Genomic DNA, 22,138 nt, shown 5'->3' with positions numbered 1-22,138 from the left:
TGTCGGGGGACCTTTTTGGGGGCCATGAGACCCCCCGTGACGGAGGAGTGCCCTGTCTCCGCAGCCAGCGTGTTGATACAGATTTTCCACACAGGGCCATGCTTGTGCTGCTCGCGCAAGAGACCTGGTTTCTGCTCTTCCCGCTGCCAGAAATATCCCCGCTGCCTGCAGCGGGAGAGCAAGCGAGGAGAGTTGCGGGCTGGTGGATGTCCAGGCAGCAGAGCAGGCAGGCCAGCAGCTGTGCCGGCGGGCAGAGCGTGGCGGGGTCGATTTTTGGAGGCTGCCAGGCTGCCTGGGGCAGCACGGCGCGTGCCGAGGCTGGTTGACCACCCATGCGGCCCCTGCGCCAGGACCGTGGTGAGGGTCCGGCAGGTAGACATCTCTTGACCCAGGGAATGATGGACAGGACACCCCAGTGCTTTAAGTCCATGAGTATCCTTCTTTTCTGCTGCATTTAGGATGGAGGTGTTCAGGACCTCCCAGCCTAGGAACAGGAGAGAAGAGGGCAAGCGGGGCAAGACACAGCAGCCATGGCCGTGCGTGGCCGGCGCACCAAGGTGCTCCCCTCTGAACTGAACAAGGTGTGCCCCGAGAGAGGAGACGACCCCGCCACGCACCCCAGGAAGATGAGCGACTTCGAGGTGGTCCCCAACCTCCAGCAGAGCAGCAGCAGTGTCTCGAAGAGCAGGCGGAAGGCACATTTCCCCACCGGCAGCAATGAAAAGGCAAGTTCAGGAGGTGCTGGAAGAGGGGGCGGTTGGCCACACACGATGGAAGAGCGTTAATGAGTTATCCGGTGACTCATTAACGGGAGCGTTAATAAAGATGACTTTAGTTTTAGGGACAGACAGAAAAACCCCAAATATATGAGGTACGTGTCCATCACTTATATCTCCTCTCCTTGCAGTACACCTGCCTTTGTCCTTGCAGGTAGCGATGGAGCTTTCTTCCTTCACATCAAAAGAAGCACCCAGATATGCTTCAGGCACCAGGGTGTCTGGCCCCTGGCATAACTTCTGGCCCTTTGCAGAATCCCTGACCCCTTGCTGCTTTTCCTGCTCCCTCAGGAAAATCTCATCTCGTGGATTCCTGAAAACATCCGGAAGAAAGAGTGCACCTACTTTGTTGAAAGTTCCCAGACATCAGATTCTGGGTAAGTCAGACAGTCCTTCATTCTGCCAGGAAGGCAGAAGGGGTGTTTGGTGACAAAGCTACAGCACCAGAAAATTGGGTTTAGATCGTTTATGGCAAAGTTGGTGGTGTGTGTTTCAGGAGGATTGTGTGCGAGTGTGGCTATCTCAGGGAACAGCACCTGGAAGATGCTGCCAAACCTCCCATCTTCCTGGGGAAGGAATGGGACCCCAGCAAGCACATCCAGGAAATGCCAACAGATGCCTTCGGTGATATCCACTTCACCGGCCTGGGACAGAAGATGGGGAAGGTGATCTGATTTTCCCATCTGTGGTGCACAGGGAGCCAGTGTTCAGGTCTTGCCATGGCAGGTGAAATGCAGGTATCTCCCTCCTGAATCAGAGGAGGTTAGGAAAGCGTGGAAATGCCCCAAAGGCAACGCTGACCCAAGCAGAGGAAGTGGGGTGGGACAGGATGCCTCCTCTCTCCCAGCCCTGTACCTAGTCCCTTTCTGAAACCATGGGACTGTGAGGCCCAGACTTCAAGGAGTGGCTGTTCCCTGTCCTCAGCCTTAGGGTTGTCTTGGGAATGCTCGGTCGCAGGGAAGCAAGCGGGAACGGGGTCATGCACAAAGACCTGGGGCAGCAGCAACAGGACTCTGCTGGGAAATGGCATAGGAAGCCCCTGGTTCTTCGCTGGGACAGGAGAAATTGTGTTGGAGGTGCCCTGTTACCCTGACCCTCTTGTTTTTACCCAAAACATGTGTATGCTCCCTTTTTTTCAGTATGTGCGCGTCTCCTCGGATACCCCTCCACGGGTCATCTACCACCTCATGACACAGCACTGGGGCCTCGATGCTCCCAACCTGCTCATCTCAGTCACCGGGGGAGCCAAAAACTTCATCATGAAGCCAAGGCTGAAGAACATCTTCCGGCAAGGACTAGTCAAAGTGGCCCAGACCACTGGTAAGAGATGCAGAGGCTCTCCCCGCGATTGCAATGGGAGAGGGGCCGTGCCAGGTTCGGTGAGTTGGGCTGCTGGGGAGATGCCGAGCTGGCCCAGGAGGCCTGTAGGTCCCTGTCTGGACCACCACCACCAGGGATGGACTGTTCTTGCTCAGTTGGTGCAAACAGGCTCATAGGGAGCTGGACTGAGAGATGCAACACTGTGCTGAAGACAGCATCTCCCGTGTTGCCAGGGTTTGATGTAGTGGGCAGGGAAGGCATCTTCTGGGGGATGGAGCATCTCCGAGGACCAAGTGTTCCTGCAGCCATATCGGGGGATGGCTAGGAGATTGCTGTGAGGAGAGCCTCTCCCTTCTCAAGCCCGTCTCTGACCCCCCAGGGGCCTGGATCATCACAGGGGGGTCCCACGCTGGTGTGATGAAACAGGTGGGAGAGGCAGTGCGAGACTTCATCCTGAGCTGCGGCCACAAGGAGAGCGAGATTGTCACCATCGGCATAGCCACCTGGGGGACCGTGTACAACCGGGAGAGCCTCGTCTGCCCCATGGTGAGCCGGGCAGAGCTGGAGATGCGTTTGCTTTGCCTATGCCTGGACTGCCGGCGAAGTCCTGCTGAGGACCGTGGTGGGAACGGGTGCTTCAAGACGTGCCTGCGGCTGGCAGCCCTGGTAAAACCCGGTCACACTAGAAGGAGTGATGGTCCCGGGCTGATGTCTGCTGAGAAACCCCTCTACCCTACCCAGTGTCTTGCGTAGGTGCCGCGCTTCTCCTGGGAGGACCCTTTGAGTGTGAGGGCAGGTGGAGCAGAGGCAGAGGAGCGTGGGGCAAGGCTGAGATGACTGCAGAAGGTGCAGGGACGGCCGTCCCCGTGTGCTGGCTTGTTCCTGTCCCACATGCTCGTTGCTTTGGGCATCTAGTGCTCCTCTGCAGCCCTGCCAGGCTTTTCCCAAAGTCTTTCCTCCTGCACCTTACAGGGTGGCTTTCCAGCTGAGTACGTGCTGGATGAGGAGAACCAAGGCAGCCTGTCATGCCTGGACAGCAACCACTCCCACTTCATCCTGGTGGACGATGGGACCCACGGGAGGTACGGGGTGGAGATCCCCCTGAGGACCAGACTGGAGAAGTTCATTTCGGAGCAGACCAAGGTGAAAGGAGGTAATGATGACACAGAGCCAGGCCTGAGGCACAGGAGAGCACAAGGTGGGATGGGCCATCCACCGGTAAGGGGTGCCCATCCTGGCCTCCAGGGAGAGGGGAGGCTGTGGCTTCCCAGGCAAGGGGTTTGAGAGGATTGTCGTGATAAACGTGGAACCTGGTTCCCCAGGGACACAGTGAGGAGCCTTTCTCTGCCAGCTGCTTCACTTAAGGGGTCACCAAAGGGGTCCCCAGACCTTGTGATGCTGAGCTGATCAGGGAGAGTCATTTCTCCCAAAGGACCAAGCCTCCAAGGGGGCTTCCAGGTGGCATCTTCTCGCTGTGCAAATGATCTTCTCTTCTAACCCATGCACACACGTGGTCCAGCAGCATGACTGCCAGGAGATCATCTCCCCTCTCCTGGAGCCTGGCATGTCAGGGGCAGTGCTCCCACCTTGCCTTTCACACCCCACCGCTCAGAGGGGACTGCGTTCAGCTGCATGGGGAGGGGGCTGCCCCACAAGGAGGTGACCCTGGGCTCTGCTTCCCCACAGGCGTCGCCATCAAGATCCCCATCGTGTGCGTGGTGTTGGAGGGAGGCCCCGGGACACTCGACGTAAGGAACTGCTCCTGCCCGCTCCCAGCAGAGCTGAGGGGTGGGGGGGTGGGAGGGAGCGGCTCCTTGCCTGGGGTCCTGCTCTGCGGTGTCGGTGCAAACGTGGTGCCACGCTAGCTGAAATGCAGCCGGACGGGAATGCTGCAGAGCAGCAGTGTGGGTCTCGGGCTCGGACAGGGTCTGCTGGCCTCTGGGTGGGATTAGGACCAGCCTCCCCGCTCTGTTGCAGACCATCTACAACGCCATCACCAACGGGACCCCCTGTGTGATTGTGGAAGGGTCTGGGCGTGTGGCCGATGTCATCGCCCAGGTGGCCAGTTTGCCTGTGCCCAAGATAACTATTGCCTTGATCCAGAAGAAGCTGAGCATGTTCTTCCACGACACCTATGAGCTCTTCACTGAGGGCAAGCTGGTGGAGTGGACCAAGAAGGTGAGCCTCTTGCATCAGACAGCTCCTCTTGCTGAGCTTGTGCAGATCAAAGGGTTCCCCAGGGGTCCTTGCCCATGAGCAGCAAAGCTCCCAGCGTGAAGTTTAAGGCTCATCTTCCACCGACCCTCCATCTCCCCCCAGCCATTGTCCTGCTGGGCACCCCAAGGGCTCAAGCTCTGCTCTTCCACCGCCTGCTCCCTTCGGGCAGAGACGTACCATTTGGGACCAACCCCAGTCGGACTGGGAGATACAGCACAGGGGGTCTGCAGGGAACCCAAGGGGAGCAAGGAATTGGCCCACACAGAACAGGGGGCTGCAGGAAGTGGCAGGGAGGAGATGCTGCTGCTGATTGCTTGCCCACGACTCTCCTTGTAGATCCAAGACATAGTGCGGAGCCGGCAGCTCCTGACCATTTTCAGGGAGGGCAAATATGGCCAGCAGGACGTGGATGTGGCCATCCTCCAGGCCCTGTTCAAAGGTGAGGGGTGGGGAGCTGCTCGGGAGGATGGGGGCGAGAGGAACGGGATGGGGGTCGCAAGTCACCTCCTGCAGCCGCTTGATTTATGGGGTCACCAAAGGGGTCCCCAAACCTTGTGATGCTGAGCTGATTGGGGAGAGTTTTTTCTTCCAAAGGGCCAAGCCTCCAAGAGAGCTTCCAAGTGGTATCTTCTTGCCTCATAAATGATCCTCTGTTCTAACACATGCACTTTGCATACAGCATCCCGAAACCAGGACCACTTTGGTCGTGAGAACTGGGACTACCAGCTGAAGCTAGCTGTGGCCTGGAACAGGGTGGACATTGCTAGGAGTGAGATCTTCACGGACGACCACGAGTGGAAGGTAAGGGAGTACCTGTGCTGCTTGTCTGGTCAGGCTTACAGCTTGTCAGGTTCCACTTGAAGACTGTGGATATTGAGGGCACTGTTCACCTCGGCTGTGCCTCGGGAGAGTTTTTGAGGGCATTTCTCTTAGACCCTAAACTCCCACCACGTTGCCAAGGGCTCTTAATCTGTCCTGTCTTTCAAAAGCGCACTCAAACACCCAAAGCAGAGGTGAGCACACCCTGCCATTCCTTGCTTGTAAAGGTCCTATTTGGCTTGTAATTGTTTACAAAGGTGATTGATTGGTATTTTGTTCAAAACCAGTGTCTTTTAAAGACAATCCACCAATCTAGAGCCAAAAATATCTCTTGCCAGCTCTGCCCTGTGGTCACTGCTCAAGCCACGTTGTCAAATGGCAACTTGTCTCTAAACTCGTCTCACCCAGCCTGGCTTTTCCCTGCTCAAACTATACTACAGAGTAGGGCAGGGAGCAGCACAAGCCAGCTCTGCCGTCCCACGCCTGATCCAGCTGTTGAGAAGTCGAAGCTGAGCAGTGTTCTCTGACCTTTCTGCTGGGGCTGTGGGACTTGGAAGGGATTTTCCTATCTCGTTCGACACTTCGGATTCCTCCAGCTCGCATACCTTTCGTGGGACTGGGAAGGGCTGTTGGCAACCAGGATCCCGGGGAGGAAATATTTGATGGTGTGAAAACACAGAGCCCGAGCGAGTTCTACACCTTTGTTGGGAAGGGAGGACGAGGCACGCTCTCAGATTAGCTGACGCAGGCCAGGGCTGTTATAAGGTGCGGCAGCCCTGGACCAATGTGGCTGGAATGGAAAGCTGAGCTGGCAGAAGGTCAGCAGGTACCTTACTGCCAGGACAGACATGTACCCCATTACCCACAGGCTTTGTTTTCACTACTGAGCACATGTAAAGGTTGCCTTGGAAAGGAAAACCCCACAAAGGCTGAACTGGGTGACCATCGGGAGCAGCCAGTCTCCCGATGGCCGAGATCCAGCTGGCACCACCATGATCTTTCAGCTGAAGAGTTGTGCACAGAGAACAAGCCTGTGAGGTCCTGTTCATTTGTACGGTGCAGGGAGCTGGGGAAAGAGGGTCTACTCTCTACCCTACCCCATCCCTCCACCCAGCAGCCGACAGAGCAGGGGTCTTCGCTGCCAGAGGAGAGGGCATACTAACCCAGAAGTGTGTCTCTCGGAGGTGTCCCACAAGTCCCAGTACCTCCCAGATGCTCTCTCACACCCAGAAACCACTTGTGTGCTCAGGGATAAAATCTATCGCCCATCTGAGTGAAGAGCATGGTGGGGTCCTGCTCTGGGGCCATGGAGCCCCTCACCTCTGCCTCTGGCCTGCCAGCCCACAGATCTCCACCCCGTGATGGCAGCCGCCCTGATCTCCAACAAGCCGGAGTTTGTGAAGCTCTTCCTGGAGCAGGGAGTGCGTCTCAAGGAGTTTGTCACCTGGGACACCCTGGTTTACCTCTACGACAATATGGCACCATCCTGCCTGTTCCACAGCAAGCTGCAGAAAGTCCTGTTGGAGGAGAGAGAGCACACAGCTGGCTCCAAAACGCCAAGAATCCAACTGCACCACGTCTCCCAGGTGCTGCGGGAGCTCCTGGGCTGCTCCACACAGCCTCTCTACCCCAAGCCCAAGCACACAGAGCGGCCCCGGCTCTCCATCCCCGTCCCGCACATCAAGCTGAATGTACGCATCTCCAGGTTACGTGGTGGCAGGGTTGCGTTAGGGAGGGGGACGCTGGCCCAAGAAACTGTCCTGGGGGTTGCAGCTGGGTCTCTGTCCTCTTGCCTGCTCAAGAATCCCACTTAAAGTCCCTTGAAGCCGTGTCCAAATCATCTGCCCCGCGTTCAAGGTGCTACTCCAACCCTCCTACGCCAGCAGCGCCACGTGGCTGCGTGACTCTGGTGGGCAGGACCCAGTGGGGTGCGTGCACTGGGCAGGATGGGCATATCCCCACATGATCCTGGCCCTAGAAAAAGTGGCATTTCCAGGATGAGTCCAGTCCTGGCCACCCTGCTATCTGCAGCAAAGGCCCTTCCACGGGTGTTGGAGGCAGGCACCCAGGGTTCGGGTGGGGGGCTTTGTGCTGAGGGGCTGTCTGCTTTCTGCAGCCTCTTGGCAGGGGAACGGGTCTGACCATCACACGCCTTGCAGGTTCAGGGGTCAAGCCTCCGGTCCCTCTACAAGCGCTCTGCCGGCCGAGTCGCCTTCACCATGGACCCGGTCCGCGACCTGCTTATCTGGGCTGTGGTCCAGAACCGCAAGGAGCTGGCAGAAATCATCTGGGCCCAGGTATCACAGCCCAGAGCTGTCTGTCCCAGCTGAGAGGCTCAAGTGGAGCCAAACCTCCCGGCCCCAAGAGGAAAGATTGCCCCTGCTGCAATTTGGGACAGCAGGATAGCTGGCCCATGGCAGTGCCCGAGCCTGACCCCCAGCCAAATGGGAGCCAGCCAGTGAGCCTGCAGACACTTGCTGTTCATCCCCAGGCACATACCATGACGCCAGATCCCTCTCCTCCCAACTAAAATGTACGCTGTGGGCAGAGGTGATGTGCTGGGCCAGAGGTGTGCTCTTCCTTGCAAAGGCTGAGAGAGGGCTCAGCGCACCGCAGGCGGGACGCGGGGGCACGGCACCTGGGGTGGAGAAGGCTTCCACCCATAAACAGCATCCCCAGGGCAAGAGGAAGTGTGGCTGGCGGCATGGTGAGCCTGCCGTGGAGTCACACCATCCCGTCACCCAAGGCTTCTCGCTAGGAGAGCAGGGGCGTCCCCGGATTCCCCGTGGCAGCGGGTTACCTTCTGCCCCTGCACCCAGAGGCGAGCACAGCTCAGCCCTTGTCGTGGCAAGCCGTCCATCCTGAGCAGCAGTCTGCTTGGGACACCCTCCTTCCCTCCCCTGGGAGCCATGGAGGGCTTGGCAGGACCGCCAGGACTTGCGGGATAGTGCGCAGGACCCCGTGTTCTCTCTGGCCTCTTCTGCTCTAGAGCCAGGACTGCATGGCGGCCGCGCTGGCCTGCAGCAAAATCCTGAAGGAGCTCGCCAAGGAGGAGGAAGACACCGACACCACCGATGACATGCTGGCGCTGGCCGAGCAGTACGAGCACAAGGCCATCGGTGAGCGGGAGGGGACCAGCAACCCAGAACTGCTCTCACACCCTGCAGGGCTGGCTGGCTTTGCCCAGGAGGTGTCTGGGGGTGATGGGTGGGGTGGGTGGTGCCAAATGGGGGTCCCCTCGTCACGGTCGGGGTCGTGGTGCTGCGAGGGCTGTGCCCGGGTGGTGGTGGGACCGCAGAGGGTGCCACCGCGTGGTGCAATGTCCAGATCCTGCTGCAAAGGGTGACTCCGTGGGTGCCTTCCTGAGCACCGCGCTGGCCCCAGAGCTCAGCCTTGTCTCCCCGGTCCCTGCCTGGCCAGGCGTGTTCACAGACTGCTACCGCAAGGACGAAGAGAGAGCCCAGAAGCTCCTCACCCGTGTCTCTGAGGCGTGGGGGAAGACGACCTGTCTGCAGTTGGCGCTGGAGGCCAAGAACATGAATTTTGTGTCCCACGGGGGTGTCCAGGTAGGTTCCCAGCAGTGGTGCTTGGAGGGGAAGTGCCCAAGTGTCCCCTGCCCCAGATCCAGGGTTCCTTGTTGGCAGCGGTGGGGCTCTGCCCTGCAGCCCTGCTCTGATGGGGGGATGCTTCTGTAACCAGTGCTCCTCTTCCTCCCTCCTCACAGGCCTTTCTAACCAAAGTCTGGTGGGGGAAGATGTGCGTGGACAATGGGCTTTGGCGGGTGATCGCGTGCATGCTGTTCTTCCCACTCCTCTACACCAGCCTCATCACCTTCAGGTACTTCGTGCAGCTGGGGCATGCGTGCACCAAGGCTGGCTGGGCGAAGTGCTGTGGCATTTCCCTGGGCAGCCGTGCGCCGCTTCCACCCCTGCTCCCCACAGGGAGAAGAGGCTGCAGCCCGTGGGCTGCCTGACGCGCCTCCGAGCCTTCTTCACGGCGCCTGTCGTCATCTTCCACATGAACATCCTCTCCTACTTCACCTTCCTTCTGCTCTTCGCCTACGTCCTGATGGTTGACTTCCAGCCACTGCCGTCCTGGCGGGAGTACCTCATCTACTTCTGGCTCTTCTCCCTGGTGTGCGAGGAGACCCGCCAGGTACGGGGCAGGCAGGGCAGAGGCTGGGAGGAGGTGAGAGGAGGGAGAGACACCCCTCTGGGTGCTCCTGCAAGGTCCTGTGTAGCTCATGTTCCCATCCTGCTTCTCACGTCACCACCCATTCGGAGAGGTCCCGGCACAAGGGACTGCCAGATTCCCCCATCTCTGAGGCCGCAGAATCATCTTGGCAGCGTCCAGCCTGGCCCCGGGTACTTGCAGAAAGACATGCTGTTTGGAGCTGAAAATGTCAGGAGATGGAGGGACCACCTCCTTCCTTGGGCATTTATTCCCAGAAGCGTTTCCAGGCTTTGCTTGACATTTTTTCCAGCTTTTGCTTCAACACCTCAGTGCCTTTCTTCACCAGGCTAAAGAGCCTTATGTCTCAGGTATCTCTCCTCATGCTCCTTCCATGCCCCTATAGAAAACCCCGTAGGCTCAGGTTAACCTCAGGTAAGCAAGAGGGTCCAGCGATGGCCAGCAGCTCCGTGCCATCCCTCCCCTCTACAAGGCACGCGTGTGTTTTACAAGGCTTTCACTGAAATACCAACCCCTCTTCTCTTCCCAACAGCTGCTGTATGATCCAGATGGGTTTGGGATTGTGAAAATGGCTTCCCTGTACATCAAGGACTTCTGGAATAAGTTGGATATCTGCGCCATCCTAGTCTTTATCACAGGGCTGACTTGCAGGTGAGTTGCAGAGGCACTCGCCTGGCAGTGCGCAGGCTCAAGCCACGGCTGTAGGCTACAAAACTAGCGTGAGAATTGTGTGGGGTTTTCTTCATTGCAATTTCTTCTTCCAAAGGCCAGTGAAGATTTTTGTGGTCATGTGAATAATTCTGACCGCTTTGCTTCTGCTTTCAGCTGCTTTTAGGAGAGATGTTTTTTCATGCCGCAGCTGTCATCCAGCGCTCGGGGGAAGCTCACTGATACTGCAGGAAAAACCCCACGCTGGTGGCACTGAGATGTTTCCTTTCCTCTCTTCTGTGCCCAGGCTGATCCCATCAACTTTATATCCCGGGCGCATCATACTGTCGCTGGCTTTTACCATTTTCTGCCTGCGTCTGATGCACATTTTCACAGTCAGTAAAACGCTGGGGCCCAAGATCATCATTGTGAAGCGCATGGTGAGAGCTCCCCTCCATCCTGCCAGGGGGATCAGCTAGAGCAGCCGGATGCCTGCGTGGGATGGATGTGCCACCTGTGTTATCCTACCCTGGAGTGGGGTTCGCTCCAGGACACAATTTTGCTTCCCCGCTGTCTTTGCAGATGAAGGATGTCTTCTTCTTCCTCTTCCTGCTAGCAGTGTGGGTGGTGTCCTTCGGGGTTGCCAAGCAGGCCATCCTGATCCACAACGAGGAACGCGTGGAGTGGCTTTTCCGTGGCGTGGTCTACCACTCCTACCTGACCATCTTTGGGCAGATTCCCTCATACATCGACGGTAAGGGACACCGGCCTGTGACAGCGCGTGGCACGAGCAGGGTGGCTGCGACAAGGCTGAGGGGTACCAAGCTCATGCCGCAGTCTGCCTAGCTCCTGCCGTGTTGGCCCGTGGAAGTCCTGCACAGGGCTCCTCTCCAAGCACAACGTAAGGCCGGGAGGGAGCAATGACAGGGCGTGGGGATGGAGCCCTGCTCCGGCAGGTTGGGAGGGTTGCCACCGATGCAAACCCAGGGACTGCACCTGCCCAAGTGGTCAAGAGCGCAGGAGCGTGAGTCGACGCCGCTCGGTGCCACAACTGCCAAGCTGGTGGCAGTGAGCGGAGCACCTGGGATGATGCAGATCGAGGTCAACTCCCTGCCCGGTGCTAAGCTCCCTTGATGCCGGCCGCTTCCAGAGAGCACAACGTGCTCCCTGAGGCACCACGAGGTTTGGCTGCAGTGGAGTCACGCCGTGCTCTCTTGCAGGGGTCAACTTCAACATCGACCAGTGCAGCCCTAATGGGACCGACCCCTACAAGCCCAAGTGCCCAGAGACGAATGAGGACAACAAGAAACCCATCTTCCCAGAGTGGCTGACAGTCATCTTACTGTGCCTGTACCTGCTCTTCACCAACATCCTCCTCCTCAACCTCCTCATCGCCATGTTCAAGTGAGTTTGACCCGGCTCCGCAGTCCTGACAGCCAGTTGAGCTGGCTTTGCTTGCAGGCTTGGCCGTGGCCAGGGCACCGCACACCGAGGAAGCGCAAGGAGGGTCCTGGGGCGCATGCTGACCAGAGCACAGGCGCACTTTGGGGGGAGTTATAGATATGGTGGAAGTAGCGGCTGCAGGCCAGGGCTGATCAGGGAGATGGGTAGGAGCCGGGGCACCATACAGACACGATGTGCCCCCTCATCCCCACGGCACGGCTGACGCCTGGGCTCTGCCCCAGCTACACCTTCCAGCAGGTCCAGGAGCACACAGACCAGATCTGGAAGTTCCAGCGACATGACCTGATTGAGGAGTACCACGGCCGCCCGCCTGCGCCTCCGCCCTTCATCCTCCTCAACCACCTGCAGATCCTGGTCCGGCGAGGCTTGCTCCGCAGGCCAGCCGCGCGCCACAAACAGCTCAGTGAGGACCAGCATCTCCCCTCCTGCCCTTTGCCCCCTCCCCGGGGCATGGCACCATGCACCGAGGCACAAGGCTTGGCGTCTGGGCTGCGGTACCGGGGTTTGGGATGCCCAAGGGATCTGACAGCACTGCCGTCCCTTTCCCCTGGCAGAAGAGAAGCTGGAGAAGAACGAAGAAGCTGCCCTCCTCTCTTGGGAGATGTACCTGAAGGAGAACTATCTGCAGCACCAGCAGTGCCAGGAGAAGCAGAACACGGAGCAGAAGATCCGAGACATTGCACAGAGGTACCGGCACTCCTGAGACAGGGACATCCTTCTGTCCTCCAGTGTCCTGGGCAGGGAAGAGTTGGGATTAGTGCAGGGGTGGCTGCTGAGGGGGTTCCTCTCTGCGCTGTCCCTCCAGGGTTGACGCACTGGCAGAGCTGCTGGACTTGGACAGGGTGAAGAGGACAGGGCTGGTGGAGCAGAGACTGGTCTCTTTGGAAGACCAGGTGAGGCAAAAGCTGAGCAACTACCTGAGAAAGGTGGGATTTTCCAGGGGCTGACTCAACTGAACCAGAGCACAAGAGAAAGCCCCTCTGAATCAACCCCCCTTGAAACAGGTTGGGTTTCCTTGCGAAAATAATAGCATCCGAGAGGAAAAGTTTTATGGGAAATGTTCTGTTTGACTCCAAAGTGGACAGGATGAAGGTGGGGAGTGGTGGGATGAGCCCCTGCCTCCACTGGCCATCCAAGCAGTTAGATCCGACCCAGCTCTTCTCCTTGGCCCAAGAGGACCCTCCAGACCTTCTGGAGATGGGGGACTCTCCGTCCCCTCCCTGTGAAGCCATTCCACACCCTGCACGAGCAGTGGGGTGCCTGGGGGGTCGGACTGGGCCCTGGCATCTCCTCTCTGAGACAGCCGCAGCACGGCTGCTATTTTCCACTTTCATTTCCACCTCCTTTGAAAAAAACATTTCCCTGGAGGTGGTTTTCCAAGTTGAGCATCAGGGCACAGCAAGGATCGCTGCTGCCCTGGGGGACGAGCAGCCAGGAGCCAAGGGCAGCAGTGTCTCCTGCCAGGGCTGTACCCTGCGGTCTTCGAGCAAGGGAGCCCGGGGGGCAGCTGGGGTGCGGAACGGTGACCCTCTCCTGTCCCACACAGGTGCATCAGAGTGCCCAGGCCCTGAGGTGGATAATGCAGGCGCTGCAGGGCAACGGCTTCGGCTCAGGCGAGGACATGCCGCCCGTGGGTAAGCGGAGCCCGTCTCCACCCCAGCAGCACCAGGGAAATCCGGAGCCCCGCACTGGCACCCGCGGGGCTGCAGACCAGGGCTGAGCAGCCCCTCGTACCCCTCGGTTAAGCAACAAGGCAGAGGCAGAGGTTCCTTTGGCCCAGGGAGGTTTGGGGGCTCTGCGAGGCCGTCCAGCCCTTCCTACAGCCATTCCCACCCCCCACTCCAGAGCCCTCTCCGGAGCCCGTGGCTGAGGCTTTCCACTGCAGCATCCCTGGGGACGTTCCTCCGGGGCCTGCTGGAAGGGATGCCAGGGGCCAGGCCCCCAGGGGACATCAGCATCCCCATGGAGAGACCCATCCAGCCCCCTCAGCAGAGCCACAGTCCGCAGCACCGGACTCAGCACCCCGCTTTGCGGGGCCTTGCTGTCTGTGTCTGCCTCGCAGGCTCCAGCAAAGCCTCGGAGATGAAGGAGGTTGACCTGGATGGGAAACCCAAGGAGAGCCAGCCCCTGTACCATGTGCTTGCCCGAAACCTCCTGTACCCAGGGTCTCACACCCTCCGCTTCCCTGTGCCGGATGAGAAGGTGCCCTGGGAGGTAGGAGCTGTGACCCTGGGCACTGGGGCTGGGAGTGGGGGCCCTGGGGCAGATCCCGACGGCGGTGGGAAGAAGAACAGACCCATCGTCACACCCATGTCACACTTGGGAGCTCCTGTCTTTCCCAGCCCTGGGAAAAGTGGCTTCCTGGGAGCAGCTGCTCCGAGGCCCTCCCAGGGACAAGGAGACATGAATGGGCATCATTCCTGCTGGGATCTGCAGTGCTAGGGATGCCTGGGGATGCTCGCTTGGGAGACAGAGGGGAAAAACGTCCACCTCCGCATTTCCTGAATCAGGGCTGGCTCAGGGGCAGGGGCAGGATCCGGCACTGGCTTCCACAGGGGCATCAGTGAGAGGCACCAACCCTCCAGCCGAGACCCTGAGTTCACCCCCCGAGCTGGGCCCGGAGCCCTACGTGCCTTTGGGGAATGATGCCATGAGCTGGGCAGAGGAAGGGACTGGAGCAGAAACTGTCCCCAGGGGTCCCAGTCCCTGCCTGCTGCCAGAGCAGGGATGCAAGGGCGGACTGACATGGCCATGTGCTCTGCAGGTGGACTTCCCACTCTACGACCCTCCCGCCTACTCGGCCGACCACAAGGACATGGCTGTGCAGGACCCGTTCAGCCCGTGAGTCCCCCCTCCGTGGCTCCCCGTTCCTCTGCCCCTTCCCCTGGGTGGCACAGCCAGCCCTCCCTGCCGGGCTGCCTCCCGCCCCCAGCTCCTTGGAGTCTCTCCTGAAGATCAACTACAACACCATGGATGGGCTGATCGACCGGCAGAGCTTCCACGGCCTCTACGCTGTGCAGGATGGGCTGCCGCTGTGAGTGCATCCGCCGTGGGGGCAGACAGGCTCGGTGGGAGCTGGGGTGCCCGGCCGTAGGCAAAGCGCCAGGGAGACGGAGAATCCAGGGTGGGCTGGGTGCATCCATCCCCTCCCCGCTTCTCTACGGCTAATGGTGGGGCAAGGATAATGGCATGGGTCAAGGATAATGGCATGCATCGTCCTCAGGGCTGTGCCCTCCCAAAAAAACCCACAACCCCAGAAAAGGTGCAGTGGTGAGAAATTTGGGGAAGTGGTATAGGGCTTTGATCAGCATGACAGGGTGCGCAGAGACCCTGGCACTGTCCCAGCCCGCTCGGTCTCTCCCTGCCAGGAACCCCATGGGCAGGACGGGGCTGCGAGGCCGTGGGAGGCTGCACTGCTTTGGGCCCAACCATGCCCTGCACCCCGTTGTGACCCGGTGAGTGCATGGGGACCCAGAAGTCTCCTTGCTCCAGGACGGGGCTGGGGAGGTGGAATGGAAAAGGGGGACAAAGCCATCTCAGAAAGACTGGGACCTGGCAAAACCCACCACTGCCCATTCAACCGCTGCTGGGCAGGGGGGAGCTGAGTCCAGCTGCAGCATAACAGGGGCCTCTTTCACAGCTGGAGGAGGAATTTGGATGGGTCCATTATAAGGAAGAGCCTGAAGAAGATGCTGGAAGTCCTAGTAGCCCAGTACCCACTGTCGGACGTTTGGGCTCTGCCCGGGGTAAGAGCTGGTGGAAACCAGCTGACGCAGAAGGGTCTGAGGAGACGGGGCTGGCCCAGCCCGATGGCCGGATGCCCCGCGGAAAAGGGAGAAACACAGATGGGTGTCACAGCCTTGTCCGAGGAGGTACCTCTGCCCCTCCTGCAGAGCGTCCAAGTGCAGGGCTGTGCTGCCAAGAGTGCTGGGGGAGCAGCGGTGGGGTTACATACGCCCACCCACCCTGACCCCCTGTCTCCTGCTTCTTCCTCCTCCTCCTCCACATTTTCAGTTCTCACATGTCCTTGGTGACATAAGCTGTTGGCATAGTGTCATTTGACAGAGAGGTCCAGACGTTGAATCCGGCAAACTCAGACACGTGCTTGGGCGCAGCTGAGGATTTCTGGCTGGAGAGGGAGGGAGGGAGGCACCACCGCTGCTTGCTCCCCCCACCAGAGCTTGTGGCATCTTCTGCAGTGGTGGCAACTGCCCCATGGCCAGGCGGGTGGCAGTGAGGGAGGCTGGGCTGATGGCAGGCCCCAGGGCTGACATCTGCTTTGGCGCAGGGGTCACTGGAGCCGGGCGAGACGCTGCCACTGAAGCTCAAGTGGATCCTGCGCCGGGAGTTCTGGCCCCAGTTCCAGAACTTGCTGAAACAAGGCACTGAGGTGGGGGGCACGCAGGTGACCCAGCGGTACAAGGGCACGCGGGTGTTACAGCGGTACGGGGGCCTTGCACGTGTCACCGCTGTACAGGGGCACACAGGTGTCACGGCAGTACAGGCACATGGGGGCATCACCACAGCACAGGGACATGTGGACGTTGTGGTGGCACAGGGGCACGTGGGTGTCCCCAGGGTACAGGGGCAGGGCGCATCACCCCTGGGCCACTGCTCCCAGCGGGGAGGAATGGCTGGGGGAGGTGGAGACACGCCAGAATGGCCTCGCACCGCACAGGGGTCTGGGAGGCAGCCCAGGGACCCCGGGGGTGGGCTGCACACACCGGTGTCTGTGCCTGCTGCGATCGCTCACCACGGCTCCAGCTGCGGTGGGAACAGGGCACCGGTCTCCAGCAGGGCAGAGGAGCTGTGGGGCGATGCCCCACCACCCCCAGGGCCTCTCGGTGCCCTCTGCTAACGTGACACTCCTTCACCGTGCACAGATACACAAGGGGTACCTTGACGACCCCCGCAACACAGATAACGCCTGGGTCGAGACGGTTGCCGTCAGCGTGCACTTCGACAACCAGAATGACGTGGAGATGAAGCGGCTGAATTCGGTATGGGTCTCTTGCCTCTGCAGCTCCCTGAGCTGGCTCTCAGCGGGCATGAGGCAGGGGAGACGGATCTCCAGACTCGTATCTCGCCCTCATCGGGAGTGGGCTTCTCCAGCTGCATGCAGTGGAGGAAGGACACAGGGATGAACGTGGGATGGCACCGCACTCGGGGCCCCAGAAAGAAAGGGCAGGAGGCTGGGGACCGGAGGTGCGGTTGAGCACGGCTGGCGCAGCTCCTCGCCGGCAGCGCGTACGTGATGTCTCTGGTCCCCTTCCAGTTCCTCCAGGGCTGCGATCCGGAGCTGTGCATCCGCTGGCAGGTGCTGGACAAGAGGATCCCCCTCCACGCCAACCACAAAGAGCTCCTGCACAAGGTCTCAACCCTCCTCGGCGCCTATTACTGAGTCCTCAAGCACAAGCCAGGGCTCCTGCTGCCCCGGGCCAGGTTCTGGTTGGGACCTGCAGCTCTACCACAGCTCACCTGTGAGACCACGGCTGGCTACTGGAGACTAGTACTTTGGTTGCCTCCATGAACGCACATTGCAGGTCCTTGGGAGGAAAACTGTCCCCTCCCCAGCAGCCGGGGTCAGGGCGTGCCTGGGCAGTGCCTACGCAGCATCCCGGTCACCTGAGCCACCAAGCTCAGCCCCAGCTTGTCTCTCGGTGCTTCCACATCAGCCACAGCACTAGCCCAGGGCTTGGGCCAAGCGGAGCCACAAGGCTGGTCCTGCAAGGTCTTACTTCTCTCAGCCCCCACCCGCTCTTTGCTTCAGTGTGGGTGCTGGGGGGCTCACCAGCCCCAGCTACCCCTCCACCCAGGACTGGGCACCTCTGCTCCGCAGCTCTGCTCCGAGCCCTGGCAGCTCCGCTGCCACAGCTCCCAGAGGATTGCTCTGGAGAAGGCTCGGGCTCTTTCGCACCTAAAACTCCTGCCTGCCCTGCAAGTCGCTCCTGTGGCAGCTGTCCCCACATCTCCAGTTGCCTCAGACCCAACAACATGGTCCTGAGCTGCGATCCAGCACTTCGGAAGGTGTGAGCAGCTCTCGGCTTATGGTTTCATAGCTCCGCACAGGTCCACCCGCCACGTCCCGTACTGTTAGGTGATCCTGCGCGTGTACGCTGAGCACCATCTTGTAGCTGAATTCCTTCCCTCTGCCTGAGTCAAGTCGCCAGCTAAATGTCACCTGCCTGCTCCCATCCCCTTGTGCACGTGGACGGAAAGGGGCAGCTTGCTGGGACCCAGGTGATCCGTGCTCTGTGGTCCCGTGGGCAGGTAGGAACGGGAGAGAGGACATCGGCGTGTCCATCCCAGGCATCTCTGCTCTTAAGGGGTCCTTCACTCGCCTTTTCCGTTGCCTGCCATGGGGAGAACAAGGCACACTGGTGACATTTCTTAGTAGCCCAGAACAGCCCCACGGTGGCATATTATGCTTGGGACTGCTCAGGGAGGGATTCAGTTCCCCTGCCCTCTCCTGATGGATCAGACACTGGCCAGCCAGGGCTGTTCTTCCCAAACTGGTAGCCACCACAGCACAACTGTGGTTTCACCAGTGATGCACTGGGGCTTGGCGAGGCGGCGGGGTTGGACTGGCAATTTAGTCAACCCAGCTCAATAAACGGTGTATTAAATAACTAAAGGCTGGTGGTCTGTTACGGCTGTTTAACCAGGGGCCATTCCTGGAGGCCGTGCTTGGAGCGCACGTCCAGGGGGAGCCCAGTTTGAGCGTTCCCAGCCCCAATCTTGTCGCACGAACTCACTTCGCTTGCAGACTCACCCCCCCAAACCCTGGCTGCAGAGATGACTTGACACATTTGGAGTCAATGCGAGGGGCTGCTGGAAAGCAAGCTGTGTGCCGGGGCGGTGGCACGGGACCTTCTCCCCTCGCTCTTGGCCTGCTCGCTGGCTGCTGGTGGCCTCCCATCACCGTGCTCTGCCGAGAGAGCCGGCGCAAGCGCCGGGAGGACCAGGCTGGGGGTACAGCTGGGGAGGGAAGGGGCGATCCCGCCTTCCAGCAGCTGATAAAGCTTCAAGACCCGCATTCTCCCCCCGCCGCAGAATTGCCGAAACCTTATTAGCATCACTCAATTACAGCACAAAAAGGGCTCCGTGCAGCCGCTCGCCCTGGTCCGGGGGGGCTCCTTGCCCCCCCCCAGCCCCGGCTCCCCCGCACCGCCCTCCGCACCGCCCCTGCACCGCCCGGTGCCGCCGAGGCGGGGACCGCGCCCGGTCCGGGGACCCCGGCAGCAGCAGCCGCAGCAACAGGTGGGGACGGCGTTTCTCCCGTTGCCGGCGCCGATCGCGGCCGAGCCGCCGCGCACCGCAGCCGGAGCCGAAGCGAAGCGAAGCACTACTCCCCCACCCCACCCCGGCCCCAAAGCCCCCGGTAAGGGACCCCCCGGGATGCCGTGGAGGCGGGGGACGGTTGTGCTGCGCGGAGCCCGGCGGGGCCCCGGTTCCCCGCATGCCTCTCGCCCGGGAAGGGCCGGTTTACCGGCCGCCAGCCAAGGGTGCGTGTGCGGGTCGGGGCTGGGCATCACCCTTCGCGCACGCCGGGGTCCGGCTGGGGCGGCGGGACGGGGCGGCTGCGGTCCCTCGGGGCCCCTCGGAGCCCTCCCGGGGACAGTGGGAACCGGCGTCGCGAAGCGCGTCTTTGCTTCCACCGGAGAGCCGCGGGCCGGCGGAGCGCGGGTAGCGTTTGTAGGACCAGAGGGATTCCCAGGCAGCGCGACTTCATCTCCCCTGGAAGAGTCTGCTGCACAGTCCCACGGCGCTGGGCAGGTCCACGGGCAGCATCCCTCAGGTACGAGCATCCTCAAGCATCCCCCGGGTGGTACCCAGAGGATGCTCGGACCTGAGGGATGCTGGTGCTTAAAGACCGCTGTTACCAGGGGGGGCTGCCATTAGCAGAAGGATGCCGGTACCAGAGGGATAACGACTCGGTGCCCAGCGGATCTCCTAACGAGATCACCGTGGACAATTTCATCCCCGGGTGAAAGGCTCCCACCCCCTAACTTTCCCCTCCGTGCGGATCTCTTCCCCCCAGCCCGACCCAAGGCAGCAGGAGAGGTGCGAGTGGCACCAAGGGGCAGAGGACAGAAGGCCCATCTGCTTCACCGCCTGCCCCCTCCCCACCAGGGCTGGGGTGGCCCTTGGGGTTCCCAGATCACCCTCTTCGCTGGGATAGTCAGTGGCTCCTCTCTTCAGCGCCAGCTCCCGGAGTCAGGCTCTTAAGCCATACTCTAATTTTAAAAAAACGAAGTCACTTCCAAACCCCTGCTTTGGCAAAACCCTTGGAAACGTGACTTGTACCAGCTCGCGGATCAAATGGGGAAAGCAAAAGAACTCCACACATCTTGTTATTTAAAAACCCGGTGGTGATTAAGCCGGTCTGATGATCCGAGGAGTCTGACTCATCTTTTTTTTTTTTTAACGCTCGGGGTTGGTGAGATAAGAATTTACTGCTGCTGTTCTCCGGCAGCAAATCACCGCGTCCCATGTGGAAATTGGCAGCAGGCCGGGGCAGAGACCCCCCGGGCCGTGCCCGTCTCGACACCCCCACCCTGCAGCAGCACCCTTTGCCTGCCTGGGTGGTCTGTGCAGAGATGGGGGCGGGGGGTTTAATCTCTACAGCTCTACATCCAAGTAGAATTAATCTTATGCCAAATTAAGCTGTCCTAGAAAAGATGGTAGCCAGTATCATTCCGCCCTTGTTTTCCAGGCTCCCGAGCCCGGCCTCTCACCGCTTTGCCAGGGCACATTACACGTGAGACGTAAGCGGCGTTCCAGGAAATAATGCCGTGTCATATCCCCTCCACCCCCCGCTTTCCTCCAGCGATGGGAGAGGTTTTGCAGGAGCGCAGAGGAGCCGCCCTGCCGCCCAGGAGCTGCTGCAGCCCCCGGGGAGTCGCCAGCGGCCATGCCCAGCTGGCCGGGTGCAAGATGACGCTCACCACCACGCCGGCAGCCAGCGTGGCCCAGGCTTTCTTTTGCCTCCTGCTGTGCGTCCCGTGGGGCAGCTCGTGCCCCCCAAGCTGCCAGTGCACGGAGCGGGCAGGGGCGAAGGCCGTCCTCTGCAGTTCCCGGCACTTGGAGGAGATCCCCGAGGACATCCCCAAAGACGCGGTGTTCCTCAAGCTGGACGCCAACAGCATCACCAGGATCCCCAGCAATGCCTTCAGGCATCTCTCCCACCTGGAGGAACTCGATCTCTCCAGGAATGCCATTGAGAAGATCGACAGGGCGGCTTTCAAAGGAGTGGCTGCCGGGCTGCGTACCCTCGACCTCTCCAGCAACCGCATCCGCAGCATCCCCAAGGAGGCTTTGCTGGCGCTCAATGCCAAGCTCCGGCTGGCCAACAACCCCTGGCACTGCGAGTGTGCCTTGCAGGAGGTGTTGTGGGAGGCGCGGCTGGACCCCGACTCCGTCCAGGACATCACCTGCCACACGGCCCCGCGCGAGGAATACGTGGGCAAGCCGCTGCTCCAGGTCCTGGATGCCGGCGTCAACTTCTGCAGCGTGCGTCAGAGGACCACGGACGTGGCCATGTTCATCACCATGTTCGGCTGGTTCGCCATGGTCATCGTCTACGTGATCTGCTACGTCCGCCACAATCGAGAGGACGCCTGCAAGCACGTGGAGTACCTGAAGTCACTGCCCAGCACCCAGGGCCACGCAGAGACCACCAGCACTGCCCTGTAGCGCAGGATTGGGGCGCCCTGTTCCCCGCTTCTTTGCAGGGAGCCAGTGGCGACCTGATGGGCTTCAAAGCTTCTCTATGGGATTTTTCCAGTGCTTGCTCCGGTCCCGCAAACAAGCGCCACCGACGTCACCCCTCCCCAGCGATGCTGGACCGAGCGTGAGCAAACGACATGGGGGAGGGACGCTGGGGACACCCCACGCAGACCTGTCTGTGGAGCCCAGGTTCCCGGGGAGGAACCCCCCCGCCATGCAGACCCCTTTTCCCCCGCCAGAGCTGGGCTCGCGGGGGAAACCGCCCCAGCCACACGCTCGCGGTCCACGTGGTTTGGCAAGAACAAGCCCCTGGGAGGGGGGGGGACGGGGACAGATGAGGGTGGGGGGTCTTGTGGGGCCAGGAGGTCCCTGGAGCCTGGGGTGCAGATGGGTCGCTCTGTGCAGCGGGGTCACCCCGTCCTGGCTCCAGCGAGGGACCAGTCTTGCGGAGAGCCCCGACGTGGCATCTCGGCAGCCTCTGCCTGCCACCAGCAACCGGGGGTGGGGGGTGAGATCTCCCAAACCTTTGATTTCTTAATAAAGCTCTGCGCGTAGGAAAAGCCCTCAGGCTTTGCGCTGCGCTGGGAGCCGGGAATCCGGGGCAGGCAGTGGTGCTCAGGGGGGGTTGCCCTCATCCTAATTCGATCTCTCCCAAAGCAGACAAGCCTAAATTCAATGTATCAGCTCGACTCCCATTAGGTTACGTCCCCTCCACCCTCACCGCAGCCAGCCTCGAGCAGGGGCCGGCTGGCCAAATGGTGCCTCTGCAGCTCATCTGGTACGTCTCGCCTTATCTTGCCTTTCCTCGGGGCCAAATTAAAGATGATGCTCGTGGCTCAGCGCAATGGAAGCAAATTGAGTTTTGCCTTGTTTCCCAAGCAAGAAATGGTCCTTCCCGGCAGAGCCGGCTGCAGCCGAGGCTGGGCTGGGGGAGGATGGAGGTCCCCGGGGGCTGCCCACGCTGGTTTTCCCAG

The 22,138-nt window shown here is 60.4% G+C and overlaps 2 protein-coding genes across 3 annotated transcripts; both read left to right on the top strand.

The window, feature by feature from the left end:
- The first annotated feature begins 530 nt into the window (after positions 1 to 530).
- TRPM2 (transient receptor potential cation channel subfamily M member 2) lies at positions 531 to 16,836 on the top strand. 2 transcript variants are annotated; one of them, XM_059822350.1, is made up of 32 exons: positions 531 to 725; positions 1,068 to 1,153; positions 1,273 to 1,441; positions 1,916 to 2,096; positions 2,476 to 2,642; positions 3,069 to 3,249; positions 3,783 to 3,844; positions 4,074 to 4,274; positions 4,650 to 4,752; positions 4,993 to 5,114; positions 6,473 to 6,823; positions 7,292 to 7,429; positions 8,122 to 8,251; positions 8,553 to 8,698; positions 8,857 to 8,969; positions 9,074 to 9,287; positions 9,856 to 9,974; positions 10,279 to 10,411; positions 10,554 to 10,725; positions 11,192 to 11,375; positions 11,657 to 11,838; positions 11,990 to 12,122; positions 12,241 to 12,328; positions 12,982 to 13,069; positions 13,498 to 13,649; positions 14,200 to 14,276; positions 14,368 to 14,469; positions 14,804 to 14,890; positions 15,076 to 15,181; positions 15,724 to 15,825; positions 16,319 to 16,435; positions 16,711 to 16,836. In XM_059822350.1, the coding sequence occupies exons 1-32, from the start codon at positions 531 to 533 to the stop codon at positions 16,834 to 16,836; spliced, it is 4,527 nt and encodes a 1,508-aa protein (XP_059678333.1). The 2 variants fall into 2 exon arrangements, with proteins under 2 accessions (XP_059678333.1, XP_059678334.1); XM_059822351.1 differs by lacking the exons at positions 531 to 725; positions 1,068 to 1,153; positions 1,273 to 1,441; ... (21 more) ...; positions 14,200 to 14,276; positions 14,368 to 14,469 and having other exon boundaries at positions 13,057 to 13,073.
- A 3,431-nt stretch (positions 16,837 to 20,267) lies between these two features.
- LRRC3 (leucine rich repeat containing 3) lies at positions 20,268 to 21,210 on the top strand. Its single transcript, XM_059822898.1, has one exon. It carries the CDS (start codon positions 20,268 to 20,270, stop codon positions 21,129 to 21,131), a length of 864 nt encoding a protein of 287 aa, XP_059678881.1. The 3' UTR covers positions 21,132 to 21,210.
- Positions 21,211 to 22,138: the final 928 nt, after the last annotated feature.

Source organism: Gavia stellata, chromosome 11 (assembly GCF_030936135.1).
Source record: "Gavia stellata isolate bGavSte3 chromosome 11, bGavSte3.hap2, whole genome shotgun sequence".
Lineage (NCBI taxonomy): Eukaryota > Metazoa > Chordata > Aves > Gaviiformes > Gaviidae > Gavia > Gavia stellata.
This window is presented reverse-complemented; position numbering and strand designations above follow the sequence as displayed.

Coding starts and splice junctions, on each gene's coding strand:
- TRPM2 (XM_059822350.1), top strand. CDS start 531: ATGGCCGTGCGTGGCCGGCGCACCAAGGTGCTCCCCTCTGAACTGAAC. Junction 11,376..11,656: donor CTCCTCATCGCCATGTTCAA/GTGAGTTTGACC, acceptor GCTCTGCCCCAG/CTACACCTTCCAGCAGGTCC. Junction 15,826..16,318: donor TGCTGAAACAAGGCACTGAG/GTGGGGGGCACG, acceptor CACCGTGCACAG/ATACACAAGGGGTACCTTGA.
- LRRC3 (XM_059822898.1), top strand. CDS start 20,268: ATGGGAGAGGTTTTGCAGGAGCGCAGAGGAGCCGCCCTGCCGCCCAGG.